The 16,969-nt window shown below is 49.9% G+C and overlaps 1 protein-coding gene across 2 annotated transcripts in view; it reads left to right on the top strand.

The window, feature by feature from the left end:
- Positions 1–16,969, top strand: part of SUFU (SUFU negative regulator of hedgehog signaling) — an 86,844-nt gene that overhangs the window by 61,495 nt on the left and 8,380 nt on the right. For both annotated transcript variants that reach the window (XM_081158849.1, XM_081158848.1), the window contains exons 9-10: positions 8,376–8,510; positions 10,196–10,334. In XM_081158849.1, coding sequence (XP_081014975.1) covers positions 8,376–8,510; positions 10,196–10,334 — 274 coding nt within the window. The remainder of the gene's footprint in view (positions 1–8,375; positions 8,511–10,195; positions 10,335–16,969) is intronic.

Raw genomic sequence — 16,969 nt, forward strand, 5'->3', positions numbered from 1 at the left:
GTGTTATGTAGACAGGTGGTAAAGAAGTAATTGGGAAGACTTAGATCAATTCCTGAATTACCAAGGTGTGCCTCTAAGCTATCTCATAAACCCTTTGGTGCTCCTAGTACAGGAGGAATCCTAGGCTAGACTGGTCTTTGTGGCCAAGCAGGCAGTTTTTATTGAGCATCGCCCTGTGCCAGGCCCTGTGTTGTGAGCTACTATTTCCCCCATTTTACAAATTAGACCTTGGAGGCTTAGATACATTATATGACTCATCTAGGGTCAATAAATTGGGAATAAGTGTCAGAGCCAAGATTTGAACCTCGGGTGGTTTGACTGCAGATCCAGGCCCTGCCCCGCTGGACGCTGCCTGTAAAAGAGGATGGAAGGGGAGCAGGTGCTGCCAGCTCCCGGGGGACAGGGAGTGGAGGAAGGCCTGTGAAGTCCACATGCCAGTGCACAGAGTAAATCTGTCGTTCAGTTTGCCTGCAAACCAAGGGGGTGGCAAGTTAGAGGGGACCATTTGGCTGAGAGAAACATACTAAAAAATAAAGTAGCCCGGCCGAGCGTGGCTCAGCAGTTGAGCATCGGCCTAGGATCCAGGAGATCGCGGTTCGATTCCCAGTCGGGGCACATGACTGGGTTGCGGACTCGATCCCCAGGTGGGGGCGTGCAAGAGGCAGCCGATCAATGACTCTCTCATCATTGATGTTTCTTTCTCTACCTCTCCCTTCCTCTCTCTGAAATCAATAAAGATATAGTAAAAAAAAAATAAAGTAAAATCTGCTAGAGTATATGCTCCATCAAAATGAGTGGGGAAGACATGTGGGGTACAGGAAATGGGATCCAACTTAAAAGAGACAAGAGGAGTCACCAGGGTGAAGTGAAGTGAGGTCCCATGATGACAGCTGTGCCGCAAGAATGGAAGGCAGCCAGCCAGCGTGGACTGTAGTAGCTTGGGAGGATCCTCTGGAGAAATGTCTGTAAGAAGATAATATTGGTAAATACTTGATGTATTTGAATGTCTTGGGAGAATCTGTAGGCCATTGGTAGTTAGTTTAGGATTGAATTAATGATAAACACATCGAAAACCAAGATAGTAAATCCAAGAAAAGTAGAAAATTTACACAGAAAGGAAGAGTAATCATAGAATACTACATGGCTCAGTTGTAAATAGCACTTGGTATAGTATCATAATGTAAACACTTAATAATGATTTAAACAAAATTATAATACACTTACCTTGAGAAGGTGGGGGGTTGGGGATGGAAGGGTATTAAAAGCTCGTCTTCTTAGTGGGAAGTCAATAGGTAAAGCCTGAAAAGGGAATGCCCAGAAGTAGAAATAAAGTATATTAGAAATATTAAGGAAAATACCAAAAGAACCAGCAAACAGAGATGAAAGTGGTTGTTTCTAAGGAGAGGGTAGTGGGAAGACTGCTGACTATTGTAATGAACCTTATAGAACTATTTGACTCTAAACTTCACAAAAAATAGTAAAAAAAAAAAGTCAAAGAAATGTTATTATAGCAGCTGTTATAGCTTGCCCTACCCAGGAAAAAGAAAGGATGGCACTTTTCAGGGGGAAAAAATCACAAAGTTGACACCAAGGCAAGCTCTGGTCACGTAGAGGAACTCCAGCTTCCCTGGCATCAGGCTAGGAGCTGAAAGTAGTATATAACCATCCACCTGGCCTTCTAAGGGTGTCTGTCTTGGGGTAAAGGGAATGGTGAAAGACACTCAACTGTGCACCTAATTCTGACTGGCAAAGAGGTGGGTGGAGTAGAAGTGACAGGGCTTTGGGAGAAAGCATCTTGGGCAGAGCTGAGTATGGGAGGGAAAGCCCTGTGCCCTGTCAGAGTAGTGCCTGGCCAATCAGTGGTCTCCAGAGGGAAGGCCCCCACCCCCACAGCCTTTTTAGGGGGGTTTGCTGGGTGTTAAGTGGAAAGGGGGTTCTAGAAGACGCTAACTTACACAAAATGAAACCAGTTTGTTTGCCTTCTATATCCCTCCTCAGTCTTCAAAATGCCAACATTTTATGAGTCTCTAATCTGAGAGGCAGCATATTACATTCAGCCCTTGCCACATCTGCTTTCTAGAAGCTTTTAAAATTCCATCAAATACCCTTTGGGAAGCCCTGCCCTGGCTTCTAGGAAGCAGTTCTTTTAAGAGTTCAGGGAAAAAATAGATGTGTCTACATGGCCTTGAGACCCCCAGAAGAAAGACCACTAGAAGGGATAGGAGGTTCTTAAGGAGAAATACTGTGGTTACGTTTTCAGCTGGTGGCAGGAAGACCTGGGGATTTTGCCTCAGCCCTTTATTTGCTCATTGTGTGACCCTGGGGTAGTTATTTAAGTCCCTGAGTTTCAGTTCATCTGGAAAAATAGGGTGGTTATGGAAATCAAAGTTTTTAAAGGGTTTAGCATAGGACCTGCACCATAGTCTGCACTCAATAAAAGATACCTCTTAGTATTAGTGTAAATAGTCCCCTGAAAATTAAAAGGAGGTGTAATACTTCTAGGGACCAGTATAAATGTGTAAAAACTCCTTTACATAACTCAGATTTTTTAAAAGATTTGAGCAAAAGCCGGAAGAAGAAGTATGTTCTACCAGTACAGACTTTAAGGAACAGGGTGAAGGAAAGCTGAAATTCAAGAACTGAGTCTTGTGAAAAAGTGATTTGACCAGCAAAAAGGACTTTAGTTTTGTACTTTTGTTTGGAACAACAAGAAAAAGAAAAACCTAGGCCACCTTTTTGGACAGAGTAAAGTGAATCAGTGGCAGAGAGAAAGCAAAATTTACTTGAGTTCTGTTACACATCTCAAAAAGAATGGTTATCAGAGCAGGAAGTTTATCATACAGGCATAAGAGGATTGAAGCCATGATTTCAGATCTCCTGGACCTCATGGATTGTGCCCCAGAATCCCAGGCAAATTGGCAGATTAGATTCAGAAGGCTGAGGTCAGAAATCTTTGAGGGAATAGGAGAGAGGTATTGGCAGACTGAAAGCACTCAGAAGTTTCAAGATGCAGAAAGCATCTTGACTCTCTAGACAAGTGAGCTTGGTGTCAACTCTTGGGGAAGATTCTGGACTAGATTATTTAGGATGTAGGCTGTGAACACTTCTTAAGGGAAAACAGCCCCGAGAATCAGCATGGACTCATGAACAGTCATACCTGACAGGCCATCCTTACTGCCTTTTTAGAAACGTTACCTTGTCCGGCCGGGCTTGGCTCAGTGGTTAAGCGTCGACCTAGGATCCAGGCAATCAGGGTTTGATTCCTGGTCAGGGCACATGCCCGGGTTGCGGGCTGCAGCCGAACAATGACTCTCTCATCATTGATGTTTCTCCCTCTCCTCTCCTCTCCTCTCCTCTCCTCTCCTCTCCTCTCCTCTCCTCTCCTCTCCTCTCCTCTCCTCTCCTCTCCTCTCCTCTCCTCTCCTCTCCTCTCCTCTCCTCTCCTCTCCTCTCCTCTCCTCTCCTCTCCTCTCCTCTCCTCTCCTCTCCTCTCCTCTCCTCTCCTCTCCTCTCCTCCCCTCCCCTCCCCTCCCCTCCCCTCCCCTCCCCTCCCCTCCCCTCCCCTCCCCTCCCCTCCCCTCCCCTCCCCTCCCCTCCCCTCCCCTCCCCTCCCCTCCCCTCCCCTCCCCTCCCCTCCCCTCCCCTCCCCTCCCCTCCCCTCCCCTCCCCTCCCCTCCCCTCCCCTCCCCTCCCCGAAATCAATAAAGATATATTTAATAAAAAAAGAAAAAGAAACGTTACCTATTTCTACCTGGTAGACAAAGGAAATACTATAGACTTTATATAGGTGAGGTTTAGTAAGACATTTTGAGAATGTCTTCTGATATCATTGTTGGCAAGACAAAGAAATGTCCACAGAGCATCCTGGAGGGTGAGGGGCTTGGTGATGGGATGGTTGGGTTGATTTGTAATTGGTTGGGTGAGCATACCCAGGGAGTACTAATGTCGGTCTAGCAGCCTGTTTGCCTGGCCCTGTCCTGCTCACTGTCTATTCAAAGCCTGAGATGAGAACATCGATGGCAGTTTATTAGTTTTGTCAGCGATGTGAAGTCAGAAGGGAAAGCTGATATGATGAATGCCAGAGTCAGGTTTCAGAAATATCCAAACTGCTTAAAACACTAACCAGATAATACCGAGTTCTGCTCTTAGCTCCAAATAATCCACAGGACCTATAAGATGGGGGCGGAGAGGTCTAAATGCAGCCCATGAGAGAAAGCCTGAGGGAGAGCTCTTGACGGGGAGTGCAGTGCGAGTTGGTAGTACAGTAAGGTTACAGGGAATAGACAATTTGATGACAGTTTTAATAGAAATGAAATTTCCCAAACAAGAAAGCTCATAGTCCCTCAGTGATCTGCACTGGTTAGGCCACATCGTATATTTATTTCCACACATGACCTTTCACTTCTGGACACGACACTCTGGCTTTACAAGCTAGAGTGAATTCATAGGAGAGCAACGTGGATGGATAGAAGATTCCAGAATCTTGTCTTAAAAATAGCACTTCAAAGTTGAAAGTTGGGGCCACAAATTCCGGAAAAGAGAAACTATTGATGGGCAGTGCGAGTAGCTTCAGGGATTTGAAAGGCTGTCATGGAGGGTGGATTAAACTACTTCTGGGCAGCTTGACGATCAGTAGATGAGACTTACAGGAAGGCCGATTGTGCTGTGTGGAAGGAAGATGGCCCTGCCTGTGCCTCCATCAGGAGAAGAGAGGCCTCGAGGGTTTTCGTAGTCTGACCTTCCCAGGCCCGCAGTGTCTGGTCAGGGAGCCAGGAGCCTTTTCAAGCCCCATCTCAGAAATCCCCGCTCCCAAGCTCAGCGCAAGGACCTTTGCTCAGAAAGGGGGACTGACTTGATCAGAGGCAGTTGGATTATGGGCCCAGGGTAAAGGCGAACAAGTCTGTATTAAGCTGTCAACATTCTTACAGGAGGAGCAGATAGACTTCTAGAGGCAGCCAGCTAACATCCTGATAATGCATTCCAGATATATTTTGAGCACTGAATACATCCCAGACACTGTTAGATGCTTAGCTTGGGTCATCTCATTTAATCCCATAAAGAAGGAGTATTGTTATTTATTTCCATCAAGAGGATACGGAAGCTTAGGGAGAGGGTAAGCCATTTGCCTGAACCAATGCTATTAGCCACTCTGCCTCCTGGGGCAGTTGGTCATCCTTCATCTCCTGGCTTCATATCCCTAGCAGTCCCAGTGGGTGTGGACCGTGCCTCCCTGGGAGCCCTTCCTCCAACCCCCAACCTCTGCCTTCCCCTCCACTGGGAACTCGGGGAGAAAACAGCCGAGCTGAAAAATTAGGCCATGCTGGCGAGCACACTACTTATTTTTTTATGACTAAGATTAAGCTGACAACCATGCAAAACATTGCAAACCTGTGTCGGCTGCAGATTTAATACCTCACCCAGCCCACACAAATAATTCATGCTTCTGCATCGATGTCCAGAAAAAACAAATCAGCAAAAAGCTGGGCTCCTGCGTGTGTGTGGAGCAGCCGCATTTCCATTGAAGCAGCATGCCGGAAATACCCAAGCTCCAGGACTGCAGATCCAGCATTTTGCAAATTTTTTTTCTCTTAAAAGATTAAAGTACGTTTTCAAATGATTGAAGGTTGGTGGGAGGTGTAAGTGTGGGCACTTGTCACATTAATTCCTCAGATGATTAAGCTCTTTTCCGTCTCTTTAAAGCTGTTTGCAGTGGGGTTTGATGTCCTCATTCAGGGTGAGTGTGTTGTAGCAGTTACCAAGGTGACTTTAGCTGACTTTCAACAATTTATTTTTCCCTCCAGCTTGAGATGTCTCTAGTCCTGTGTGCTGTTGATTCTTTTCTCCCAGCCCCCCTCCCCCACCCCCACCCCCACCCCCACCCCCAGTTGCTATTCAGCAGCATTTTTGCCTGTGCCCGAGGCTGGGATCCTCCTTCTAGCAGGCCCTGCATGCTCAGGGGCCCTGCCGGGCATCCAGGCCTCTGTCCCTCTCGGGAGCATGATGGTGTATGTCTGTGTGGACCATTGTCAGGGATGGCACAGGGAAGTAATTGTAAGAGTCACACCCTGGCTCTTCCACTTAAACTCACTCTGTGACCTTAGGCTTGTCACCTCACCTCTCTGAGCCTCAGTTTCTTCATCTGTAAAAGAAGAGTTAATCATAGAATCTACCTGGGGAGCTTGATGTGAGGACTCAGAAAATCTATGGACTCCTTACTCTGGAGCAGAGTAGGGGCTCACCAAAGGAGAGCTGCTGTCTCCCGAGCTCTGCTCTTGTCTGGGTGCCCACTGAGAGGCAGTATTTGGTGTTGCTCACCTTTTCTGGGAAGGGAGGCAGGAGGGCCTAGCAGCCAGCCAGGTATAAGGGAAAAAGAGCTGGTCAGAGGTCCTAGGCTCCCACCCTGGTCTGCCACAGACCAGCTCTGTGTCCTCAGATGCATGACTGGATCTATTTTGTAAAGGAACGAAGTAGATTAAACAACCTGAGTTTCCTTCCAGTGCTGAAATTCTGTGACCCTGTTGGCCAGAGCATTTGTCTCCTTCTCAGGTCTTGTGAAAGGGTTTGTCAAAGGAGAAGCTAGAGCAAAGGGCAGTTTCAGAACTGGCTTTGGGAAACCAGAGGAAGGGAACGCTTTGTGAAAGAGCAGCCACACACATCTGGGGGTGGATTCGCCCAGCTAGTGGGAAGGGTCCCCATTAACTCAGGGGCTTTTATAAACCAGTGTAACCCTCGTCACCCTGGTCACTCTCTGTCCTCTTGCCTGCTGACCTCACACCTTCCCTCTGGGGAAGTTCTCTGCCTCTCAAGGTGCCTCGTTGGCCACAGGCCCCAGCGCTTAGCTTTCCAGTGTGTGAAGAGGCTGGGCCTGCCCCTCACTGACTGACTTCCTGTGGGGCCCAGACATCCTGGGTGGCTTTGGCCACTTGAATTATAAATAACTAGAGCTTCTCACCCAGTGTTTTGATGGACACTGGGGGATTGTTCTGAGATTCACAGCCCAAACCAGGATCCGGCCTTTTGAATGGGATCAGTGGGTAACCCTAATTTCTGGCTGAGGCAGATTTGAGATGTTTCAGTGGGGGCAGCTGAATTTAAAAGAGCAAATCTTAGATTGCAAAGGGCTCCTGTGGCCTAGCTGTGGGACAGCTGTTGGTGGGAAGCAGGACAGGAGGGAGTATGAGGCAGCAGTGACGGCTCACTGTGGGCAAGGCCACAGTCAGAAAGACTGGTACAGGCTCTGTGACCATCCAGGCTCACTGATCTGACTCCTGAGAGCCTGGCTTCCACCCCGTCACTGGGGATTATATCATTTCCTGGTTAGACGAAGGGTGTGTATGTCACTCCAGCTCCTGGCCATTAGCAGGGGTATGCAAGTTAGAGTCTGCTCTGATGTCACAGCCTTTTCAAGGTTAGCTGGAAGGAAGCTCTTAGAGCCATGTCTCCTGGTTTTCTAGTACCCCAGCCATGGAAAACTCCGAGTCTGAGGCTCCAGGGCAGGGGAGGAGGGACCCCAGAAGCCTCTGCTGCTATCACAGGGAAGAACAAGTCACTGTGACATAAACATTTATAAAATGTGTTGGCCGAAGATGCGTTAGAACCAGATCTCCCTGCGACCACATCTCAGCTTCACAGTCCTGGCTGTGCAGCCTGGACAAGTTACTTACCCTCCCTCATCCTCAGTTCCTTACCTGTAATAGGATTAGAATAATACTGGCCACCTCATGGGGATATTGTAAGGTTGCTTGGCAAGTTCTTTTTTCCCCCCTAATTTATTTTTAAAATTTTATCTATCACCATTTACCCCCCTCCATACCCTCTTTTACCTCTCCCCACCCCGCCGCTCCCCTGCAGTCACCACACTGTTGTCCATGTCCTTGAGTTCTCTTTTTTTTTCTTTTTTGCTCAATCCCTCCACATACACACACACCCGAACACCCCTGCCCACCAGAGCTACCTGCCTGCTCTATCTAAGAGTCTGTCTCTATTTTGCTTGGTAGTTCAGTTTGTTCGTTAACTTCCCCATATGAGTGAAATCATACAGTACTTGCCTTTCTCTGACTGGCTTATTTCACTTGGCGTAATGTTCTCCAGGTCCATCTATGCTGCCGCAAAGGGTAAAGTTTTCTTCCTTTTTATGGCTGAGTAGTATTCCATTGTGTAAATGTGCCATAGCTGTTTTATCCACTCATTTACTGATGGACACGGTCTGCTTCCAAATCTTGGCTGTTGTAAGCTTAGCTAGTTCCTATTGAATGGCGACTGTTGTTATCATTATCATCAATCACTGTCATTGTCATTGCTCAGCATCCCAGCCTGGGAGACTCCCATCTTGCTCCTCCCTGTGGACAGAACCTGTCCCTGTGCTTGCTTCACAGGAGCCGCAAAGACAGCCTGGAAAGTGACAGCTCCACGGCCGTCATTCCCCATGAGCTGATCCGCACACGGCAACTGGAGAGTGTGCACCTGAAATTCAACCAAGAGTCAGGAGCTCTCATTCCTCTCTGCCTAAGGTGAGAGCCCCACAGCACCCAGCTTGGCCTCAGGGAGCCCCCATGCCTGTGCTTGCCATCTCCCCCCACACCTAGTTAGAGTCCGGTGCCCCGGGAGGGAGGAGAACTAGTTGGGCAGCTCCATGGGAGCCTGTGGGGGAGCCTGTGGACTCTGAGCCAGCCAGGAGCCCCCACCGTGCTGAAGAGCTCTCCTTTGTCCAGAGAAGTGTCCTTTAGCCCTGACCCCTCAGGGGGAGATTCAGTGACCTAGGGTGTCTCAGATGCCCCTGCCCTCCCCCAGTCCCAGAAGTGGGGTGGCAGAGTCCGCATAGCACTGTAGTAGTAGGGCAGGGGCTCTGGTGGATTGGGCTTTGCTTTCTCCTGCTTGCTGCTTTTCCCAGGCAAAACACTCAGTTCTTCAAACCAGTGGCCAGCCTAGCAGACTCCTTGAGGGACAAGGAAGCCCAGCTGTGTCCCTTCTGCTACTGTCCACAGTGCCAGAAACCCAACCCTGTGTCCAGAATTCAGCTCTCTGCTTGGGGCTGCTGTACTGGGCTGAATCTGTTGCATATGGCTTCCTCCATAGCCCTCAGGGGTTCCACCCTCATTTTATTGCAGGGGAGGCAACAAGAATAACTTGAAACTCAGACAACAGGGGCAAGGAAGAAAGGGCAGGGGAGGAAGGACCCCAGAAGCTCCTGCTGCTAGAACAAGTCACTGTGACATAAACATTTATATAGTGTGTTGGCTGAAGATGTGGGCTTTAGAACCAGATATGCACTGCTTTGGACCCTTCACACTGTCCCTGTATCTTGGGGAAGGAGCTTGGATGGTGACCAGCCTTGGCCAGCTACCCTGGTTAGCAGGGCAAAGATAGCTAGCAGGCAGGATGAATGGCAGCTGGCAGCACCCGCAACCACCAGGACCCCAGCCAGCCATTTCTTCCCCAGCTCCCTCTCTGAGCCAGGCTCAGGGCCTTTAGACCAGTAAAGGGTTAATCTGGGGCAGTCTGAGAAAGCAAAGAGCAGCTCTGCTTCCTTTGCTGACTGGCATCTCTGCCCCACTGGCTGCTCCTGCCTGCCCTTCCCCCAGATGTATTTCCAGACTGGGGATTAACAGTAACTTCTTGTGACTCCCTCAGAGTGACCCCACTTCGCTTCAGCTTTTCTTTTCTTTTTTTTAAAAGATTTGCTTATTGCCTTGGGGTTAGTCATTTATGTCTTGTGAAAGGGTGCATGAGCAGGTGGAAGATTCTGGGCACAGGGCTTGGGCTGTGAAGGTAGGCACTCTACCACCATCCAGGAGCATGGGAAATTAAGAACTACTTCACCCCCCTCCCCTAAACAAAGGGGCCATGACCCCCTGCCTTAGCTCTGGGCATGACCGTGGGCGCATTGCTAACTGCCCTCTCTGGCCTCACCAGGACATGAAGGAGGTGGACTCAACTACCCCTGCAGACCCTTTGAATGCTGATCTAGTGTCTCTGCTAGCTTTGAGCACTTTGGAAGAATTCCAGGAGAGAAATCGTGAGAGACTTCTCTTGGAAGGTGTTGAAATGAACATGTTTAGTTACAGCCCCCTGTTAGTGGACCGGTGGGCAGTCAGGAGGGCATGTGTCAGGCTTCCTGTTCCAGGGAGCATAGCCCCCACAGTCCCTGAGCCTTGGCCAGGCCTGCTGTTCACTGTCTCCATGTTCCCACCCCCAGGGGCAGACTCCTGCATGGACGGCACTTTACATATAAAAGTATCACAGGTGACATGGCTATCACATTCGTCTCCACGGGAGTGGAAGGAGCCTTTGCCACTGAGGAGCACCCTTACGCAGCTCATGGACCCTGGTTACAAGTGAGAAGGCTCTTTTTCTTCTCCCCAACCCCTTCCCATGGGCTCTTCCCGCATCGTTCCCTCCCTCTCCTCCTTTGGCAGCTCTTGGTGGCTCCCTTCCTGAGGGCTGGTTATGAGAAGCCAAGTGGAGTGTGGCTGCTGCTGTCTATGCCATCAGCTCCAGGAACACTTCCTGGCCTCTCCCCTATCACTTGAGACATGAGTGATAACTTCTAAGCTCTGGCCATTGATAGTTTTATTTGCCATAGAAATTCAGGTTTGAGGGGTGTGTCACGTTCTGCACCCTGGGGAAACCAAGGTACAGGAGGACACCAAGGGTGAAGCAGAATGGGAGGATGTGTGGAAGCCATTCTCGAGTGCCTATGGAAGTGCCACCAGAAGTCCTAGAAAGGGGCATGTGGACCTGGGGCTAGGATAGGCAGGCCTCGGAAGGCAGAGCCTCGCCCTCCCCTCATCTAATGGCCTCCCATTCCTCCTGATGGAAACCCAGCTTCTCTGCACAGAAACCTGCTGGCTTTTCCAGAATGCTTTGTCCTTTGCTCTTCAGGCTGGAGCACAGCTTCAGAGCCACTGCCAAGCCAGGGGCTGGGGCCCAAAAGCCATAGGCCTCCTTCGGGCCCCCACTCTGCTTCAGGCCTCATAGGTGCTTGGCTGTCCAGGACACTCCCAGATGTATTAGAGGAACAACATCCTTGTTTGTTGTTTGTTGGGGGTGTGGGAGGAGGGACACTCTAATTTGCCTCTCTCAGGAATATCAAGAAAGGGTGTCTGACCCTAATCCAAAGGTGACTTGTTTGTAGCGTGTGGGTGGGGACGGGAGATTACAGGAGAGGGGAAGAGAGTTGTGTGGGTTCTGTGGGCTTAACAGGGTCTGGTGTGGGGAGGGGTCTGTGAAGCATATATATTAATGTGGGCATGTTTTTCGTCTGCATGTGTGTATCGTCTTGCAGCTGAATTTCTCTTCCTTTAGGCCAGCACCTCCTCCCCCTCCCCTGAAAATACTAACCCTTAATTAAAACAAACAGCAAACAAAGGACACCAACCACACTCCCCAGACTCAGCCAAGGTAGAAATGGAAGCTGGTGCTGTAGGGATATTGTGTTCCATAAATTATCCTGCCTTTTTCCACTGTTGTTATTACATTGTTTCATAACAAAATTACTTTGAGCCATAAAGTTATAAATACATTTTAAAAGTCCCTCTTGGTAACATTAGATTTCTGTCCATGTGGTGTTGATAGTTACTGTAGCAAAAGCTCTGAAGTGTAACATTTGAAATTAGCTTAGTATAAGTGGAAAGGGCCTCCACACCCAACCCCAGCGGTTTCCCAGGCCACCAGGCTGTCTCTGTGGACAGCAGGTAGGGAGCAGACCTTTTGCCTGGGCAGAACTAGTCAAGAGGGGGAAGGTGGGGACCATGCAGGAGACCCCAGCCCCTGAGAGTTCACAGGGCATTATTCCCAGTAGATGACCGAGTGCTGACAGGTCTCGGCAGCAGTGTCCTTGGGTAACATTTGTGTATATTGAAGGCTCAAACACATTTTCTTGGAAAAGTAGGGACTGGGGTCTCCCAAAGCTCAAGAAGAAATTCCCCCCAGTTACATTTTACATCCTCAACTCTGAACCTATTTTTGGAGTCCCACTTCCCCCTTGGAACATCTTCTTGCCCTGAGGGGGGGTGGTCAGCATCTCCAATTTTCAGAAGCCTGGGTACCTTGGCCCCCCAAGGACTCAGCAGATACCATGTTGCCCCTCAGTTCCCCCAAAGTTCTGGACCCAGCCCTAGTTCCCAAGCTTCTGATCCCTGGCTGCTGGCATTCTAGTCCACCTCCGCTCCCCCTTGCCTCGCCAGCAGCCCCTCAGTGAGCTTGAACACTAGGGCACTGCCGACTCCCATGCACACGGTCCCCTCCCATGCACTGTTGCCTGGGGAACCGGTAGCAGTGGGAACCAGCTGCTGGCTTCGGCATGTTTCAATAAAGTTGCTGTGCTGGGAGCTGCTTAATCAAAGGCCTGTGTTATGGGCTCATTAATGTGGTCCACCACAGGGGCCAACTCCCAGGGGAGCTCCCAGGAAAGCTGGCTGGGGCCCCACTCCCCAAGCACGCACCCTCACTTACCAAGGGGTTTCTCAGGCCCTTTCCAAGAAGTCCTGGGAAACCCTCTGCCCTGCCCCCAGCGAGTCCTCAGCTGTAGAACCCACACCCACACCAGCCCTCCTCCCCACCCCCAAAGCAGTCAGCATTTTCGGCATCTGACTGCCAGCCTGCTTTCCCTTTAGGGTCTTGCCACTGTGGTCACAGGCAGCTCCCTAGCTTGTGGGAACCTGGGCCTGTAATTACTTGTGGGCCTTTAGGTCTCCTTCTGGGGCTGGCTGTCTCCCTGGGAGTCTGCAGGACCTCTTAGAGGCCTGGGATTAGGTTTGTCACCAGTGAGGGCAAGAGACCTAGACTTCTGTTTTCTTGGCTGCTACTTGAACCTCCCTGTTGGTCCCAGCTGAATTGGGAGGGGCTGGGATGACTTTTCTTGCATCAGCCTTCGACAGTCTTGGAAGCCCTCATTCCCAGCCTTGGCACCTTGTGCTGGCTACCAGCCCAGGCCTGTTATCTCTTGGGGGAAAGGCATGGCAAAGACACCCCACATGGGAGGAGAGTGACAAAAGAGAGGCTGAGAGAAAAAGGCAGAAAGTGAGGGAATCTGGGCCCTTTCTGGAGCTTGTGGAGTGTCCCCAGACAGGTCTCCACACTCACCTATTCCTGGGCCTGCACCTTTTCTTCATGTTTCTTTTCTCCATGTCTCTCTAGCCCCAGGAAAGTCAAGGCCCCAGCACACAGAAAGGCAGGGCCTTTGGCAACCCCAGAGTGAGCACAGTGGATGTTCCTTGCTTCCTTGAGGGGCTGGAGAGGCAGGAATCCTGCTCCAGTTCCATGGGCTCCTCAATTTCCAGAGGTCGACACTTTGACTCCCTCTGCCCTACCATCTGCCGTTTTCATCCTCAATGAGGTGGCAAAGCCTATCAGCCAACTCCAGAGCTTTGCAGGCAGGTCTTCAGACCCTGGGGGAGGCCTGCCGGCATCCTCTCCTGCATACCTTCCCCCAGCATTCCTCATCCCAGTGGCTTTAACAAGCCCTCTCCCTGGAGTCTGTCATCACCTTATTGTTAGTGCTGTGAATGGGAGCTCGGCCCAGAGCTAAGTTGTTCATCCATCCGTCCCCAGCCAGGATTGATCTGAAGGGGGAGAAGTCCGCCCAGAGGTTATATAGGGGTCACACCACCAAATATCAGAATATTTTTTAAAGCCCTGCAATGCTTTCTCAGCTGTGTGGTGTTTGACAGCTCACCCAGGTGGTGCTCCCATTCCCAGCCATTCCCTACCAGCCCTGGTGGGAGGCCCCAGGCTTGGGAGAAGACACCCGGCAGCTGTTCCGAGTGGGCTCCACACTCCAGGCCAGGTTTGGGGACTCACTGCTGAGCTCTCCTCCTCTGACTCATCACTGTCCTCAGGAAAAGCCCCTGCCCTCTCCCATCCCTATCCACCCACTTGGACGTAGTGTGAAAGACACTTGGTAATCCCTGGCCCAGGCCCTGGGAAGCTCCTCTTCAGGGCCTCTGCTCTTTCTCCTTCCACTGAACTGGCCACAGCCTGTTCTCCCTGGAAGCCTTTGCTTGGGCTGTAATGGTGACATCATTGTCCAGGGGTCCACCCAGGAGGGTTTAAATCCCAGCACTGTGCCTGGGGAAGTACACCACCCTCCCTTTCGAGAGATGACTTTGATGGCCCGCTGTGCCCTTACCAGCCAGCAGCCAGAGCAGGAGAAGTCTGAGCCTGAGCCTGGCCACCAAAGCCGACTTCTCACCACCCACCGAGAACAGGAAGTGAGTGAGGCCTCCTGTGCTACCACCACTGCAGCCCCACCTGCCACACCCCTCTCCTGGGCCTGGAGAGTGTCCAGGCTGTTTTCTGGCTGGTGTCTGGCCTGTTGGGGTGAGGGGGACACAGACTGGACTACTTCCTCGTCCCTGCCTCCTCCACTGCCATTGTGGATGCCAGAGCAGTTCCTTGGCAAGCCCTACCCTGTAAACAATACATTTCCTTCCCTCAGAGAAGGAAGGAGAGGGAAAGAGAATGCCAAACTTGTTGGGAAGCAAGAACAACGTGTCAACACGAAATGCAAACAAGGCCCCAGACAAAGTGTGGATTGTCATACCAAGGGGAAAGAGTGGGCATTGTCAGCGCTATTGCAGACTCAGAAATATCATTGACCACAGACATTTGAATCAGATCTGCAGCATCTGGGCTTCTGCCTGCAGCATAGCCAGACCTGCCCAGGGCAGGCAGGCATTGACAAAAGATCACTTTTTTAGTTCCTTTTGGAACTTGCTGGGGCCTGGGAAATTGGGCAGTTGTTGACAACCCTCCCTCATCACCAACCAGCCAGGCTGTCCTAAGGCACCTAGTGTGAGCAACATGGACTAAGTTGCTGGTCTAGATTCCAGGCCCCCTCCCTGATCAAGGTGGTGTGTGATGGGGGCAGGAAGCTGCAGCCACCAACTCACCCCTATTGGTTAAGCCTGTCTCCAAACTCCTTTCCCCTGTGAACCTGAGTATTTCCCAGCACTCTCCCTACCATGATCTCCTGGGGCACCTTTTTTTTTTTTTTTTTTTTTTTTAATATATAAAGTATCAGCTCTTTTTTTTTTTTTTTTTAATGTATTTTTATTGATTTCAGAGAGAGGAAGGGAGAGAGAGAGATAGAAACATCAATGATAAGAGAGTTGTCATTGATCCGCTGCCTCCTGCACACCCCGACTGGGGATCAAGCCTGCAACCTGGGCAGGTGCCCTGACCAGGAATCAAACCCCGATCTCCTGGATCCTGGTAGATGTTCAACTGCTGAGCCATGCCCAGCCGGGCATCCTGGGGTGCCTTTTTAAATGCACATGCCCAGGATATTCTGATCCCAGAGGTCCGGATGGGGCCTGGTCTTCATATTTTAAAAAACTTCCTGGGGGTGTTTGGTTGGGGCACTTTCCCTCTCACTGGAGAGTCTCTTCCCTCCCAGGGCTGTTTGTGCACAACAATAAGTATTTTATGCCCAGCACTTGGTTAGTGCAGACATGAGTGCTATTATAATTTCCAATTTGCCCTCCTGTCTCCAGTTAGAAACCATCTTTGGGCATGGTTTGCCTTCCTTTCTAATTGCCAACCTGGTTTTTGAGCAGCTGCATGTCTGTGACCTTTAGGATTCCAGCCCTTTTGAGCTGAGCAACTGGCCAGGAGATATGTGGCTGGTTGGGATTGGGGTTGTTGGTTTTCCAGGCCATTGGTCAAAGCCAAAGTCATCTTTATCTCCCCACAGGAGAGAGAGAAGTCAGCATTGAGTATGCATGGCTTCTAGAATCAGGGTACCTTCCCCAGATAGGAAAAGAGCCTCTACTACCATGAAGTCAGATCACTGTTTTTGTTTTGTTTTGTTTTTAATTAATTTTAGAGATGGGGGGCGGGGGGAGAGAGCCTGATTTGTGATTCCACTTATTTATGTATTCATTATTTGCTTCTTGTATGTGCCCTAACCGGGGGTCATACCCACAACCTTGGTGCCTCAGGACGATACTCTAACCAACTGAGCTACCCATCCAAGGTCAGATCACTGTTCTTTTATGTTAATCCTCACCCAAGAATATTTTTTTCCATTGATTTTTTTGTTTTTGTTTTAGAGAGAGAGAGAGTGGAAGGGTGGGGTGGGGTGGGGAGAGAGAAAGAAAGAAACATCGATTGGTTGCCTTCCACACATGCCCTGACCGGGGCTGGGGATTGAACCTGCAACCCAGGTACAGTGCCCTTGACCAGAAATCAAACCCGCAGCCCTTCGATGCACAGGCAGATGCTCTAGCCACTGGGAAACACTGGCCAGGACAGATCACTGTTCTTTTAAAGTCCAGGAGACTCCTCTCCTCTTGACCTGCTTGTCTACAAAATGGAGATGATAGTTTCCTCCCTTGCAGGACTGCCATAAAGATTCAGTGAAACGATACAGGTCAAGCACTAAGCCCAATGCCTGGCACTCAGAGGTGGCACTGCTCCTGCTATTAGCGGTGTTGTCATTCCTATTGTCATTGTCATAACTATTCCTGTTATTATTTGTGGCAGAGCCAGGCAGCTCCATGGGGACCCAGTGAGCTTTAAGAACCCCAAGCCCCAGAATTGCACAGGCTTTTCCCACAGTTGTATCACAACGGGGAGTCTGTTACTCGTGAGAGTGCTCCATCATAGCTGTCTATCTCCAGTGTCCTGTTGATAAGATCTGTTAACATTCTCAGCTCCAGGTCTGAAATATACAAAGAACAGGGTCTTTGTTGAATTCAAGCGTCTAAGGTTTAACTCCCAAAGGAAATTAAATTAGGTGCCTGGAGCTATGACAGTCTGTCGTGTTTCTTTGCAGGGAATGTCACCCTTAATATCATGCAGATCTCATGTATAATTTCACCCCGTTTAGTTTCTTTAAAATAATTTGAACTTTCCAACAGGAACCAGCAAACCGCCAGAAGTGAAAATTGACCAGCGATTAGGGTTGGTCCCCTTTTTTGGTCCTGCCATCCTCTCCCCCAGCTGAGTACAGAATGAGTCCACAGGC

This window comes from Miniopterus schreibersii (genome assembly GCF_964146895.1).
Source record: "Miniopterus schreibersii genome assembly, chromosome: 14".
NCBI lineage: Eukaryota > Metazoa > Chordata > Mammalia > Chiroptera > Miniopteridae > Miniopterus > Miniopterus schreibersii.